At 39.8% G+C, this 14,494-nt stretch overlaps 1 protein-coding gene across 2 annotated transcripts; it reads left to right on the top strand.

Moving 5' to 3' along the window:
- The first annotated feature begins 133 nt into the window (after nt 1-133).
- DAGLB (diacylglycerol lipase beta) lies at nt 134-14,277 on the top strand. 2 transcript variants are annotated; one of them, XM_068909113.1, is made up of 15 exons: nt 134-381; nt 1,004-1,155; nt 3,172-3,346; nt 3,934-4,195; nt 5,310-5,435; nt 6,606-6,733; nt 7,730-7,856; nt 8,241-8,324; nt 8,767-8,844; nt 9,243-9,323; nt 9,415-9,542; nt 10,096-10,164; nt 10,267-10,339; nt 11,264-11,517; nt 12,822-14,277. In XM_068909113.1, exons 1-15 carry the CDS (start codon nt 287-289, stop codon nt 13,012-13,014), a joined length of 2,025 nt encoding a protein of 674 aa, XP_068765214.1. In that variant the 5' UTR covers nt 134-286; the 3' UTR covers nt 13,015-14,277. The 2 variants fall into 2 exon arrangements, with proteins under 2 accessions (XP_068765214.1, XP_009681863.2); XM_009683568.2 differs by lacking the exon at nt 134-381 and adding an exon at nt 423-581.
- Nucleotides 14,278-14,494: the final 217 nt, after the last annotated feature.

Below are 14,494 nucleotides of genomic sequence, written 5' to 3'. Positions count from 1 at the left end.
AGGGCGCGTGCGCGGCCGGGCTCAGGGAGGGAGGGGGCTGCGCGCTGCGTCATGGCGTTGTGCTCCCGTGACGCGAGCGCCCGCCCGCCCCGCGGTGGGCGGCCTCGCCCGCGGCGGGGGCGGGGCGACCGTCACCTCAGGGGCGAGCGGGACGGCCGCCGCGGCTTCGGGGCGTAGGGCCGGGCCGGGCCGGGCCGGGTTGCGCTCGGCGGGCGGGGGCGGCCCTCCGGGAGCTGCAGGCGGCCGCGCCGCGTAGTGTCGGCAGGGCGGCGGCGCGGCCCGCAGGATGCCGGGGCTGGTGGCGTTCGGGCGGCGCTGGGCCATCGGCAGCGACGACTTCGTGCTCCCGGGCGCCTTCGAGCTCTTCGTCAGGGTGGTGTGGTGAGGAGCGGGGCGGGGCGGGGCCGGGCCGGGCCGTTAGCGGGGGGCGGCGCGAGCGCGGCCGTTAGTGCGCGGCCGTTGGGCCGCCGGGCTGGGGCGGCGGGCAGCTCCCCCCAGGCGCCAGCTGCGCGCCTGCCCTGCCCTGCCCTGCCCGTGTCGTGTCGTGTGTCGGCGGAAACGAACGCTCCCGACGCTTCCAGGTAACCCTGTGGCCGTTACCTGCGGTTCCTGTAATAGCACGGCAAGCGGCCGGACGTAGTCACGGAGTGATGTCTTTTGTACGCGCTGCACCGTAATGAGTTGTTGCTATTTGATCACTGCGAAGTGCTAGCGCGGCTTCCCTATTTCCGCAAGTAGTATAACGATACCTTTCTTTAGATCAGCCTCGGTTCTTTGGGATCCATGGAAATAAGTAGCACCGTGAAGAGAGTCTGCTTAGTCCGACTTTGTTGTCATTATAGCTGTGTATTCTTACAGTCATTGAATTCCGACATTCATTATGTATGAACTCCCTATTGATCTCTATAGACTACTTTCATTAAGATAAAGACTTTTAATCAAGTGATCGCTTTGCAGTGTATTTTTTTCCAGCTGTAACTTTTGCTGTCCTGTTTTCTTGTAGGTGGATTGGAATTCTTGTTCTTTACACTGTTCATAAAGGGCAGTTCGACTGCACTGGAGGAGGATTATTGCACAGCTACTTGCTCGTCCTCCTAATTCTCCTGGCTGCCATAATATGTGCGTTATCCGCTATTGTATGCGTCAGTATGCGAGGTACATAGTTAAAGAGTATATAATATTCTATATATAGTAGAATTATAATAGATTGTTTTTTAAAATCTGGAGTTGATATTTAAAAAGCAAGAACAAACCTTGCAAAAAAGTTCAAGTGCTTTAGCGGTATTCAAGCTTAAAAAACTATCTGTCACCATTAATTTGCTCTAATACTATTAACTCTGTTAGTCAGGATTCGAAAATAATGAACAGAGACTGTGGTTATAATGTGTGTTTTTTTGCTAGCAGTGGTTTTTACACCACCCCTTGCACTGTACTGCCGTGGGCATTAATTATGCCAATGGTGACCTTGGCTGGAGAACTCATCCGCTGGGTTGTGGTGCAGGGAAAGGAAAGTTTTTCGTTTGTTTTCCCAGATTCCACAGTTCATTTGATTGCGTCCACGCAAGCAGCCATGCTGCTGCAACACGGGGAACAGCATGGGAACAGGAATAAGTAGCCGTTGAGTCAGGGATTTTTTTTAAACAGCTTCGCCCCTGGATATGAACCACACCTTTACAATTAGAGAATAGTTTCCGAAGTTATTGTTATGCAGCCCTCACACGAGTACACACACACACACACACACACACACACACACACACACACACACCACCTTCATTATTGTGTGATCAACAGACTGCTTTAAGGAGCTAAGCTGGCCATAAAAATACACCCTTTTTTATTGCCTAAGAGTGCTAAAAGGAAGAGGTGGTTAGTAAATTAACAACACAGAAAACATAGTAGATATTCTAATAAATGTTTTGTTTCTGGAAATGGTCCTGCATTCTTTTTCTCCTAAATAAAAAGCACGAGTACCCTCAGAATTAATTTATTATTTAGTGACTGAACTGAGTGAAAAGAACTTCATTGCATGTAATCCTGCAAAGCAGCATCTCTAAAATTGCGATGTTCAGCTGACTGCACTATTATTTGCTTCACAATCTGTTCTGTATTAGTATGTATTATCTTTCACAATGCTGTTTTATTGGGTGACAAGTTTTTTGTCTGTAATTCTTGGTAGCTAACTATTAACTCCTATAAAGCATTTAGAAATTGCTGAGATGTCTTTCAGCTCAATTTTGATGGCTTTGGCAATGAACAGAATCAGCAATATTCCTCATGCTTCAAATCTACGTCATTTTTGTTTCTTTTAACCACTTAAATGCATTTTTGTCATCTCCACAAAATCCTTTCTCTAGATTACTTCTGTTTTTCAAAAAATTGGAACATATCTGACTTTAAAATGATCACATAGAGCAGGAGAGTGAATAATTCCCCGAGCTAAAATAAAGATGTGATAGTCATTGTCTACTTTCCCAGGAAATAAACCGTGATAGGGATTAAACTCTGAATTCAAGGGAATTAGTCTTATAAAATTCTGCTTTGCTGTCCTTACCAAGAGGAAATTTCGTTGCTTGTTTGTATATATTGTTAATAGGTAGTCAGGCTTACCGAATAGGAAAAAAAATGTTATGGTAATAACAGGAGTTTTTTTAGATATAGCTCAAGTGGACTTGAAAAAAAAGTCTGAGGTTTGGTGGTTTTTAAATATAGGAATGTATCACTTAATAGACAGGACTATCCTGAAATCCTAGAATGAAACGATGGAAATCAGAGTAAAAATGCTTTTGGTTTTGTTTATAGTAAATAGATAGAAGCTGGCAGCAAAAGTCATAGGGAAATGGAGGTGAGGCAACGCTCTAGTTTGCAGCTTTGGCTTATGCTGGGCACAGCACTGCTACCTCAAGTTCACTGCAAAACTCTCTCTTACTAGAGAGTGATATTATTGGGAATTAGTGGAACAGATTGTAAGAATCATGGCTCTAAACCATTGTTGCTTTTCTTTTTTCAGCTTCAATGGTAGCTTTCCATTAAAGTTTGAAAGAATTTATAATTTTGATTAAATTTCTTATTTTCTGCAAAGCTCAAAAAGCTCATGTATCTTTGTAGGATTTTATATCTCAGGATGCCTTTGTAAACAGCTCTTGTTTTAAAATATCCCTGTAATTTCAGGAACAATTTCTAATCCAGGGCCAAGAAAATCTCTTCCCAAACTACTTTATACGCGCCTACTTCTCTATTTGCCTGAATTCATCTGGGCTATTGTAGGAGCTGTATGGGTGTCAGACAGCAGTGTGCACTGCGAGAGGACTGTGATGAATGTCATATTTGGGACAGTTGTTGCAAGGTAATAGCGCTATACCTGTTTTGTATGTATTCATTTCAGACTTTTTCTGGCAGTTAAAGGTTTTGATATTTCTTTTAAATTATTTTAGTTTCTCATAGAAGAGTTTCACGGTGAGTGGAGAAAAACTTCTAAAGCTATACAACTAGAATAAATTGATATCCTTCCACAAACAGGTTTGAGCTTCCTGCCTTGCAGAGCACATACATAATAGGGTGAAAGATGAGGAGATGAAGAACCAAAGGGATATGAAGGATAGATGGGGATGTAGAAAGCAGGATAAATGTGAAGAGGAGAGTGACTAGATCACTTAACCGGTAGTGAAATACTAAGCTTTGGCAAGTCTTTTTAAGGTACAGGGTTATGGTTTTGAGTTTGGTGCTCTGTGGAATGAGCTGGCAGTTATGCCTAGTGGGTTGAAAGCCCAGTAAAAAAGCATTCACCCTTATGACAGTAACAGATGATGTTCTTACAGTATCTCATACTTAACTTTGTTTTCTGTCTATTGAGATCTGTAGTTGCGTTTCCCTGCATATTTCAGAAGTGTCTGATTTCATGGCCTTTTCGTCCCATTTCCTTCTGTTTTGCAGCTGGATTATCATCATCTTCACCATTATTGGAGTTGTAATCGTCTTTGATCCACTTGGAGGAAAAAAGACAGTTTACCTCACCGATGGTGTAAACCGGAACCTGGAAAGCAGTCAGTCAGGGCAATTGCTATATAACATGAAGAGCACTGCTACTAGAGTCTGGGAAAAAAGAATCAGGTTACTGTGTTGTTGTATTGTGCAAGATGATGACCATCGAGTGGCTTTTACAAGTATTGCAGAGCTTTTCCGCGCCTACTTTTCAGTAAGATGGAAAGCTTTTTTTTAATGTTCTTTTTTTCTGCTTTTGGCTAACACTGAACTCCCCATATTGCAATGCATTCACGTATACATTTGTTCAGCAAGAGTTCACTGCTACCCTGTGCTTTAAAATCAGGTTTTGAATATGCCAATTTTAAAATTAAAGGTGGTTCTCTTATAACATACGCCACACTGATTTTTCCTTCTCTTTTAAAAAAGTTTCTCTCCCGTCACAAGCGTGAAGGGCTTGTGAGGTGAGAAAATGGCATTTCTCCTTAGGTGAGTGTCAAGAGGACGAGGGTAAGTTTCTTTTCCTCAATATGTGAAGGTCCGGAAATTTTTCCTACTGGCTGTGAGTAAGGAGTCATACCAGTAGCAAAGAATCTGGCTACTTTCTGGCTTTTGAAACAAACAAACAAACAAAAAAGAATAAAATATTAAGGCAATCTTCTAGTTCTGAACAAGTACCAGACTACTCTGTGAACACGTAGGAAGTTGCTTTTTATATAGTGTTGATTTAGCTCAAATTTATGTCAGCTACTGCTTGGGCAACCAGAGTTCTGTGTTGCCACTGAGATCTGTTTATGATCTCATTTATTAAATGGTGCGTGCTAATTTGCAGCTTCTGCCTACTCAGTGGTTTGTATGATAAAGGGAGTCAATCTTATGGGGAGATAGTTGCCCTAGATAGTTGAATAAAAGCCCTTCAGCCCTCTCCTGTGTGAAATACTTCTTAGTTGTTCGCTGTATTTAAGGAATAATAATAGCTATATAGAGGACTTAAGAGCTTTTTACCTAGTGGCATAAAACAATGATAAATAGTGGATCATTTGCTGCAGGACTGGGCAGGTCCTTCAAAGGGTATTTTGTTAAGTGATGAAATCCATGTGCAGAATTGTCATCAGTGTTATTTGTAGAAAGCATTCCATATGTACAAAAGGGTGGCTTAGATAGTGATGTGCCCTGTTTCTCTAATACACATTATCTTCTGAGCGACATGCATTTATATAAACTGAAAAAAAAATCTTCCTAGAATTCCTTGTGCATTTTCTTATGAGATAATCTTGCCATGTTGGGTTGTGGAGGTTTTTTAAGCACTCTCTCATTTCTTTCTATAGGACACTGACCTGGTGCCAAGTGACATAGCCGCTGGTTTGACTCTGCTCCATCAAGAGCAAGACAAAATGGAAAGTTGCCCAAAAGAACCCGAAGAAGTCCTGTGTCATTCTCCATCATCTCCTGTGGTAGGATAGGATTGTGGTAGTCTCTGGCGCATCTCCTCTAGGAGGCAGCATTGGATCTAACTGAAATGTAGTTCTTTATACAAATGTGTTTTTGACAAAAGAAAACACTATTATAAAAATTCACAATTTAAATTATTAATAAATCCAGTAAAAACATGTTGATGAGCATACAGACCAAACATATATCTTCTTTTGCATAAGTGCAGCTTAAAAGTGAATGATTAGAAATTGATAATGAATCCAAATTGACAAAAGTTTTGAAGAAATTGAGAGCAGGATTTTTCAAGGGTGCCTAATTTGTGTTCTAACGATACTTATCTTGAAAAGAGATTTTGACTCTCTTAGCTCTCTGAACATTCCAGCTCTAAGTCTGTATTCACTTATGCCAGTAGTGCTTCCACTCCCTGAAACGTATGAATGGGGAAGTAAGTACAATTAGTAACCATGTAGGTCTCTGGATCGCTGTTGAAGAGATGGGAGAGAAAGGGAGCAGAGAGAAAATTATATTTGGTCCTATTAGCAAGAACTAAAAAGCTTGTCTCTTAGTGTTCTGGTCTGTTTAAATTTCTAATGTTTGCTGCAAATATCCAGCCAAGCTTTTAACTGCTGGCACATGAAGGGTTACAGTTTGCTAATTTATCTTTGCTAGTCACCTTTGTTAGAACGTCTTTTGTAAATTATTTTATCTTCTTTTGTTCTGTGTTTCACAAAAGCATATAATTCTACTTCAGCCAGAGTATTTAGTAAACATGCATTTCTATGGAATTCCTTTGCAATCCAACCAATATGAGGTTATGCTAAAAAGGCTTTTGACAGAGAGCTCTGCTACAGACTCTTTAGCTGTTCCTTTGACATCCCTAAGTAACGTATTAGTAACGTATGGTTACTAATATTGAGCTTATTGGTGTGTAAGTATCAGAAAAAATAACGTAACGAGAGCTCTTCAGGATTCTTGAGTTCTGTTGCTATGTAAATAAACAAAATATTTTTTTTCCTGGAATATGACGGGCTATTTTTAATGCATCTTTAACCTTGAGACTTTCCTCTTGGATAGTGTTTATTTCAACAAGCCTTAATTTTCATCAGTCTGTGTTCAGGTTTTATTCTGGAGCTGCCTTACACATCATTCTTCCTCTCTGTCCTTCCCCTTCTTTCCCTGTGTCCTCTCAGACTGATGATTTGGATATCGAACTGGAGAATGCTGCTCACTACATGCGGTTTGCTGCAGCTGCCTATGGCTGGCCCTACTACATATACACCAACCCATTTACTGCACTCTGTAAGCTCAATGGTGACTGGTAGGTTGGATCAAGATCTTAAAAACGCATAGCTTCCTTTTACTTAACAAGTGTTAGTAGAAATAAAGTAGTTTCAATAGCCAAGTTTTTGTTTTATTAAATTATGTCACTCATGAGAATACCTGAGCTTGACCAGTAGAGTTGTTTTCCATAAATTCAGTAGAAACAAAATCTCTCCCCACCCTCAGAAACGATTAGCTTTTATCTTTTAAGAAAAGTTTGTGAATGAGATAAAGAGGGTGTTTGACTTTCATTCAGTCTGAACCAATAAGATTCATGCAGCAAAACGATGGGGAAAAAATGGAATTAAACCAAACACAGTTTTACAATGAAGTTTTTAGGGAAAACTGTTGACAGGCATTGGGAAAAGTTATGTGTTGCTCCAGCCTTCATTTTCTTACCTTTTCCTCAGCCAGCTCCCCCAACCTTTACAGTCAACATTTACTCAGAAAGAAATATTTACAGTCAATATTGAAATATATATAATTCTGCCTAAGATTACCATATATTGAAGCGACCACCCAAGTTTGTGACTGTAACCATGATCATTTCTAAATTAGTAACATGAAATTACTTCACTTACTCAAATATTCATGACTTGAAAAAAAAAAGAAATTTCACATAATATAATAGGTAAAACATTAGATAAGCCTGCCATACAGAATTTGTTTTAAATTTCCTTTTTGCTTGTTTGTATTTTCTATCATTGGCCTGTAGTCTTTTTTTTCCTTATTGCCTTGTTTGCTCTGCTGATAGTCCTGTAGCAATGGTGTATTTGCCAGTCCTTGAACTGAAAACGTATGGCGTGTACCTCAGGCAAAACCAGGTTTGTGGGCAGAGGTGACATCTTGTATCAGACTACTAGTATGATTCCAAAAAATCAGATGAGGTTTTGACTCCTGGCAGAAATCCTTCTGCAAATGTAACTGAGTTTGATTCCTGAAAGGAAGCCTAAACAATTTGAACATGAAAGTTTTTCTCGTCTATGTTTGTTAGTTGCGGAAATAGACCAACGGATTCTGATATAACTGGCAGTGATCGTCGAAACTTTCACTTTGGATCCATCCTAAAAATAACAGGACTGCAGTACAGAGACTTCATTCATATCAGTTTTCATAACAAGGTAAACAATGTGGACAGGCATTCAGCAGAAAACCTTAGTGATTAATTCAGTGTAAGCAAGGGGTGAAGTTTCTAATTTACCTCCACTGTTTGAAAGTGGAAGATGCAAAAAAAAAAAAAAAAAAAGGAAAAGAAAACAGGCCCTGAAACATATACTCTTTGGTTCTGATTTTTTTTCAATCTAAAGAAACAGCCACAAAACCATGGACAAAGATCTGTCTCGCTATTGCAATGAGAGCACTTAACAACAAGCTGAGAAAATAACTCAGATTCTTTCCATAATACAATAAACAGAGCTCAGTAGGAGAGCTTTCAGAAGGTGAGAACAAATGTTTACTTTTACAAAAACTTGGTATCTTTACTGAATGTTTTTTTTCTCCTCCAGATCTATGAGATTCCATTTTTTGTTGCTTTGGATCACAAAAAAGAAACTATCGTGGTTGCAGTGAGAGGAACCTTGTCTTTTGAGGTATCATCCATCTGATATATAACTGGCTGCATAGAAATGGGTAAACTCCTAGTATCTAGAGGGAGTTGTGTTACGTTGAAAAACAACTGACTCATGGGTGTGAGTCCTCCATGCCTAAATTGTAAGCCTCTGCGTCCTTGGATGGATCGTATTCCTTGTGCCCCTGGAAGACACTGGTGGGGGGAGGCGGTGATTTATTTGTTTTGCTGTGAGGGGAGGTGCACTTACAGTGTGTGTTTGCAGCTTGGCAAGAGCTGCTGAAGTGAGAATTGATTGCTGTATATGGTTGCTTGAATGGTGTTTTACAGAGAGTCGTATTTTGTTGCTTACAAACTTAGGAGTCCAACTGATGACGTCGATATGACAGTGTTAAGAAGTATAGTGGGATCCATGAGCTATGAAGGCCTGCAGAGAGGTCTAATAAAATATGTCTTGTTTACAGGACATTCTCACTGATCTGTCAGCAGATTGTGAAGACTTGACGCTGGAGGATGTTCTGGAAAACGGCTTTGTACATAAGGTATGTGCTGTCCATAGTGTTCAGAATTTATCTTTGCAGTCAGAAAACTAATTTAATATCCAGGGTCCTTCAGTTACACAAGAAGAGTATTTTTGCACAAAATGTTTCAGTTGGCATGATCGTTTACATCAAATACTGCCTCTGACGCTGCAAAGTAGAAGTTGTAGTCCTGCTGTCTGACTTCATGTACTTATTACATATTCCAAAGATTTTTTAGCAGTTATGTACCATACCACTTGGTTATACCTAGACCCCTGCCAGAAGAATGTTAGAAGAGAAGATGGCTTCTGCAAAAAGAAGAAATTTGTTCTATGGTAGCATTGCATTTTGAGTATACATGCATCACGTGTCAGATTAGATATTACCCTCGTCTTCTAACTTAAAATGCTGTCTTCTAGGGAATAACTCAAGCTGCAACTTACATCTATCGAAAGCTAATAAATGATGGAATTTTAAACCAGGCTTTCACAATTGCTCCAGTAAGTTACCTTCAACATTACTTGTTCTGCCAGAAAAATTATCCAGAGCTTTTTCTGTGTCTATGTTTCAGTCTTTTCTTTCTCTCTTCAGGAATATAAACTTGTGATAGTTGGTCACAGTTTAGGTGGTGGAACAGCTTCCATACTGGCCATCATGCTCAGGAACTCTTTCCCAACATTAAAATGTTATGCCTTTTCTCCTCCAGGAGGACTTTTAAGGTAAATATGATACTTCTATTATTTTGTTCTATGTCTAGGATGTAAAAATCTTGAAGATAGCTGGCAAATACATCAGATGATAACTCTGCAGTAACCATAGAGATTAGTCTGGCTGCTGTTTTGATGTAAGCCTGTTCAGTTATTTCCTTTTTCACACACAGAAATTAATGTTATGCCTTAAAAGTTTATATGTTCTCCACGAAAATTAGATTTGCTCCATTTCTAGTTACAATCAAATTCAGCGGGAAATATTAAAGAATGGAATATTTTTAGTGAGTTCTGTTAGATAATATAATTAGTTTCAAATGTTTTGAAACAAAATGCCCACCTGACTAGTCTATCTTGGCCTGTTTTACATCTGCACGTATGAGAGACCATTATAATCAGCACTGAAATTACTCTGTCCTCTGTAGCGAGTTGCTCTGAAAGCCTACTAAAGAACTGACAACAAACGCTGCTGCTTCCTGTATTTTTATGATTGTTAATCATTCTATAAAAATATAACTTGATGTGCATGTATTTTTAGTGTGTCTAAAGTATGTCTTTTTTTAAGCAAATCACTTGCAGATTACACTAAGCACTTCATTGTTTCAGTCATTGTTGGAAAGGACCTTGTTGCAAGGTGAGATCAAAGTATTGTTAATTTGTTTTTTCAAAGATAAGTTAAGCAGATTGCAAAGAATAGGAGGCTTTTCTTTACTTTGTTTTGTATGTGTTTAAACAGGTTAAGTATGCCCAATATGGAAGACTTAAAGAGGAGAATAGTGAGAATGGTGGCAAACTGTAACAAACCCAAGGTAACTAAATGTAGTGAACGGTTAACAGTGGAATTGTCAGCCAGGTTTAGTGAAGTGATAATTGACATATATTTTTGCTTTTAGTGAAGAGAATTACAGCTGTGTATTCGAACACAAGCGTACTTAATTCAGTAACGTTGGTATTAGTCTCTTATCCTACAAAGCTGTCTTGTTGGAAATGAAGATTCAACAAGTCTGGAAGATACCAGCACACAACATCCAAGAACTTAAATGATATGTTGGCTAGTTTTGCTGTTAAAAGAAATTATTCAAAAACAAAAATAAACAAAAACAAAACAGCTGGAAAAGCGATAGGATTACTTATTTTCATTAATAATCATTTAGAATCAGCAAGTAAACTAATTAGCGTTTTTATTTAAATTTAACCTTTCGTATTCATTTGAAAAGCAAATGTTTCTCAGTTTTGGTGTTGAGTTGCTTACCTCTTCTTTTTACTGTTAGTAAGAAGCACCATTCTGAAAAGTGCTAGAAGATGTAAAACTGCTGTCTGTCAATACCTGAAGCCAAATCTGCTGTACCAAGATTTCCGTATAGTCCCAGGATCAGCAGCCCTAAGGGGGGGACACGGGTGACATTGTAAATATAGAATTAGATGACTGAGATTTAGAAGTTACAGATGCAGGAAAACTTAAATCTGGACAGCGGAACCCAAGCAACATAATTTATGTGATAAAGGTGGTGATGTTTTCCTTAGCCTTATGGTGACTTGGGTTAGTTATTGGTAAGGTATCTGTTACTATGGGGAAAGGCCAAATGAAAATTTTGGGGAGCGTGTGCATACGGTCATTTTTAATCTTTAATTGCAGCTTCAGATGGTGCAAGTCCAAGCACACAACTGGAATAAATTACTTGAGTTGAAGAGATGCCAAACTCCAATTTGCCTGTTTTTCTTTCTGAATTCAGTACCAGATTTTGTTGCGTGGGTGTTGGTATGAAGTATTTGGAGGAGATCCAGATAATTTCCCAACCGAGCTGGATGGTAGAAACCAAGATGACCTAACCCAGCCTCTTCTAGCTGAGGAGAGTTTAATGGTTCATCGGTCACCTTCATATAATGCCCTTGAGGATGAATCACACTTAAATTCACCACCTCAGTATCCTCATCTGTATCTTCCTGGAAAGATTATCCATATTGTAGAAGAATCCAGCTCTAGGAGGTATGTGGGAATAATGAATAGCATTGTCCGGTTTTCCTAAAATTTACTTCAGGTTGCTTCTCACCTTCAAAATGTATTTTCAGTGCTGCTTGTCATTTGTGTCTCTTACACCCATCTTTTGTTTTTTACAATTAGGCAGCTTTTCTCTGGCTTTGCTCTCTTGCTTCCCTGCTTCTTTATGCTTCATTTCAAGTCCTTGGAAACTGCTTCTGTGTCTGTATTCATTGTTCTGCCATATGCTGAATGTGTGATGCCTTTAAACAATAGGCTGCTAAGTTCAGCTTTAGCATGCTGCAGTTCCTGTATGTGAGCATGCTGTCTTATATCCCATAGTGGCGGGGTGATAATGAAGTACCTATTTACTGGGTAGTCGTAAGCATACTGGCAATGGTAAAGATGGCAAAACATTGCCCAAAATACTTGCTCAGCCAGAGTGGAGAGGTCCAGTTATTCCAACACCAACTTGACTACACAGACTCAAGTATCTGTCTTTTGCTTGCTTCTATTTAGTGGAAGCAAGAAAGATGAGACCAAGACAACAGAAAAGCTGAAACTACTGGAAGGGTTGGGGGGGGGGTGTTGTGTTATTATTTCTGTTGTGTTTTTTAGACAAAACAGTCTGAAATGCCCCACAGGCTAGATGGGTACTCCCCTATGATAACCTTCCTCATTTCTTTCTGAAACAAGAATAAAAGCATCTGTAACTTAACAGAAGACTAGATATAAGTGGCAGATGCTCTTATTTCAACTAGAAGTGAGGGAAGAAAAGGGCTAGAGAACAACTCCTTTTTTTTTTTTTTCCTCTCTCTGTTTGAGCAGATTAATAATTACTTTGTAAATTTCAGTTCCTCTTTAATATTAAAATATTTTAATGTTGTTTTCAAAATTAGGTACTTTTAGTACCTCAGACCTACCAGATTTTTCTTGATACGCTTATATTACCTGCTTAGTCTTTCTCTTCCTGTATTCCCAAGCACAGCTGTTAATCATGTTGGGTTTTTTTTTTTTTCCTTAATTACACTATCATACAGGACCCCCCTCATCATGTACTATGTTCTGTAAAATAATTTAAAAAAAAAACAAAAAACCCACCACTAACGAACAACAGCGTAGTTTCTGCAGCATTAAAATCTAATGTTGGGTCTTTCCTGCTAACTGAAATGGTTTTAATTTCTCCCCTAACAATGGGTCAGCTACCTCCAGGGTGTAGAGACCCACAAGAAAGCCATTCCACGCTTGGCACTGAGCAGCACTTGAGACAGTCTGAAAGTTTTTGTACTAGATTTTTGTTTGTGTTTTTTTAGGTTGTGCTCTTCAGATATTAAATATACTGCAAGCTGGTCAAAAGAAACAGTCTTCAGCAGCATTTTAATAAGTCCCAAGATGATAACAGACCACATGCCAGATGTTGTGCTCAAAGCTCTGAACAGTTTGTCTCAGGAACATGGATCGTGTATGGCTTGTCAAACACGAGATTTTCACACCAATGTAGTATAACGGTAACTCAAGAAAGCAGCGCAGCAATGTCTGGTTTTTTTGGGGGGTGGGAGGAGGTTAAATGCAGGTTTCAAGCATTCATGACACTTCCACTTATGTGTGTAAGTGGCTGTCTCCCCCCCCCCCCCATATATTTATAAAAAAATTTTCCCCCCTCATATTGCCCAAAACAAACGGGTGGGGGAGCGATCTCTTCAGGTAATATGGTGGTTAAAGTGTCTGGTCTGCATTTATGCAGAAGGCGGGGGTGATTTAGTTTTGTTTTGTTTTTTTTTTTTTTTTTTGTCCCCCCCCCCCCCCCGGGGCGGGGGGGGGGTCCTGTTCCCCCTCCCAAAAGGAACCACAGGGCAAGTTCTAGCCTTGTCTGTGTAAATTATTGTATCATGGGAGTGCTGAGGAGGCACTTGCCAATGGGACTAAAACAATGGCGCAAAGATTGCTTGGCCCATTAGTTAGGCAGTGCCCTGTTAAGACCTTAACAACAAGCTGGTTCCAGTTTTGCTGCTAAGGCACTTAACTGCATTGTGTCTTAGTAGCCTATTAGGTACCTTTGCAAAGCCTAGACATCTTTGTATGAACTGTGCTAAGTTTTAAAAAAAAAAAAAAAAAGAAAACAAACACAGAAGCATAGTGTGGGCGTTAGCTGCACCCTTGCACAGTCTTCTACCAGCAGGTGGTGGTAAGTGAACGCTTGTGCTCAAGTCTGTGGCATGGGAGCATGATGGCAGGCCCACACTGATTTTTTAATCAGGCAGCTCTTATTGCACTATTTTCCTTACAGCTCCTGGTAGCAACCCTAGGGTGGTTCCTGCTGGTGGGTTGTGTTTAAATGCTGCTTGGATATACATGTGCAATATTCTTTCTTTATCTACCTGGCATTTGTATTTGTTGACCCACTGAGTACTTTTATTAGTTTTAAACTGAAGTGTTAACTACTTAAGATAGTTAACAGGAGTCTTTTTTTTCCATGCCCTGTGTTCATTGGCCTTAGTCATTAGCTCTCGCTGTGACTAATGAAAGCACCGATTTGTAATTCTGCCAAAACTGTAAAACTATTTGTATGGTAGACCTGATTACAAAGGCAGTTGCTTGTTTCCAGTGTATGCCATCCGAACAAAAAAAAAGTTTAAAAAAAATCTCAAACTCCTTTCATATTAAAGACATTACTAGAAATGAGAAATAATATGATGCGGTTGAGAACAATTAGCTGTAGATGTTAACACAGTGTTACAAAGTGGAGACAAAATAAAGTGCACTCTAAAATATTGTCTTATTCTGGGTGTGAGACAAAAGTTTATAGCTTATCCCTGTTCAAGTGGCTGGATACCACTCAGTAAGGTAAGTCAACAGAAATATTTAAGTTTAGCACACTCCTTCTCCTGGAGCAGGTGGTGGTAGTGCTGCTACTGTTAATTTCACTGAGTACCTCCCAGGGAGAGAGCAGGATGGCAGAGGCCTTGCATGCTACCACACTGGAGGC

This window comes from Struthio camelus, chromosome 15, assembly GCF_040807025.1.
Source record: "Struthio camelus isolate bStrCam1 chromosome 15, bStrCam1.hap1, whole genome shotgun sequence".
Classification (NCBI taxonomy): Eukaryota; Metazoa; Chordata; class Aves; order Struthioniformes; family Struthionidae; genus Struthio; species Struthio camelus.
This window is presented reverse-complemented; position numbering and strand designations above follow the sequence as displayed.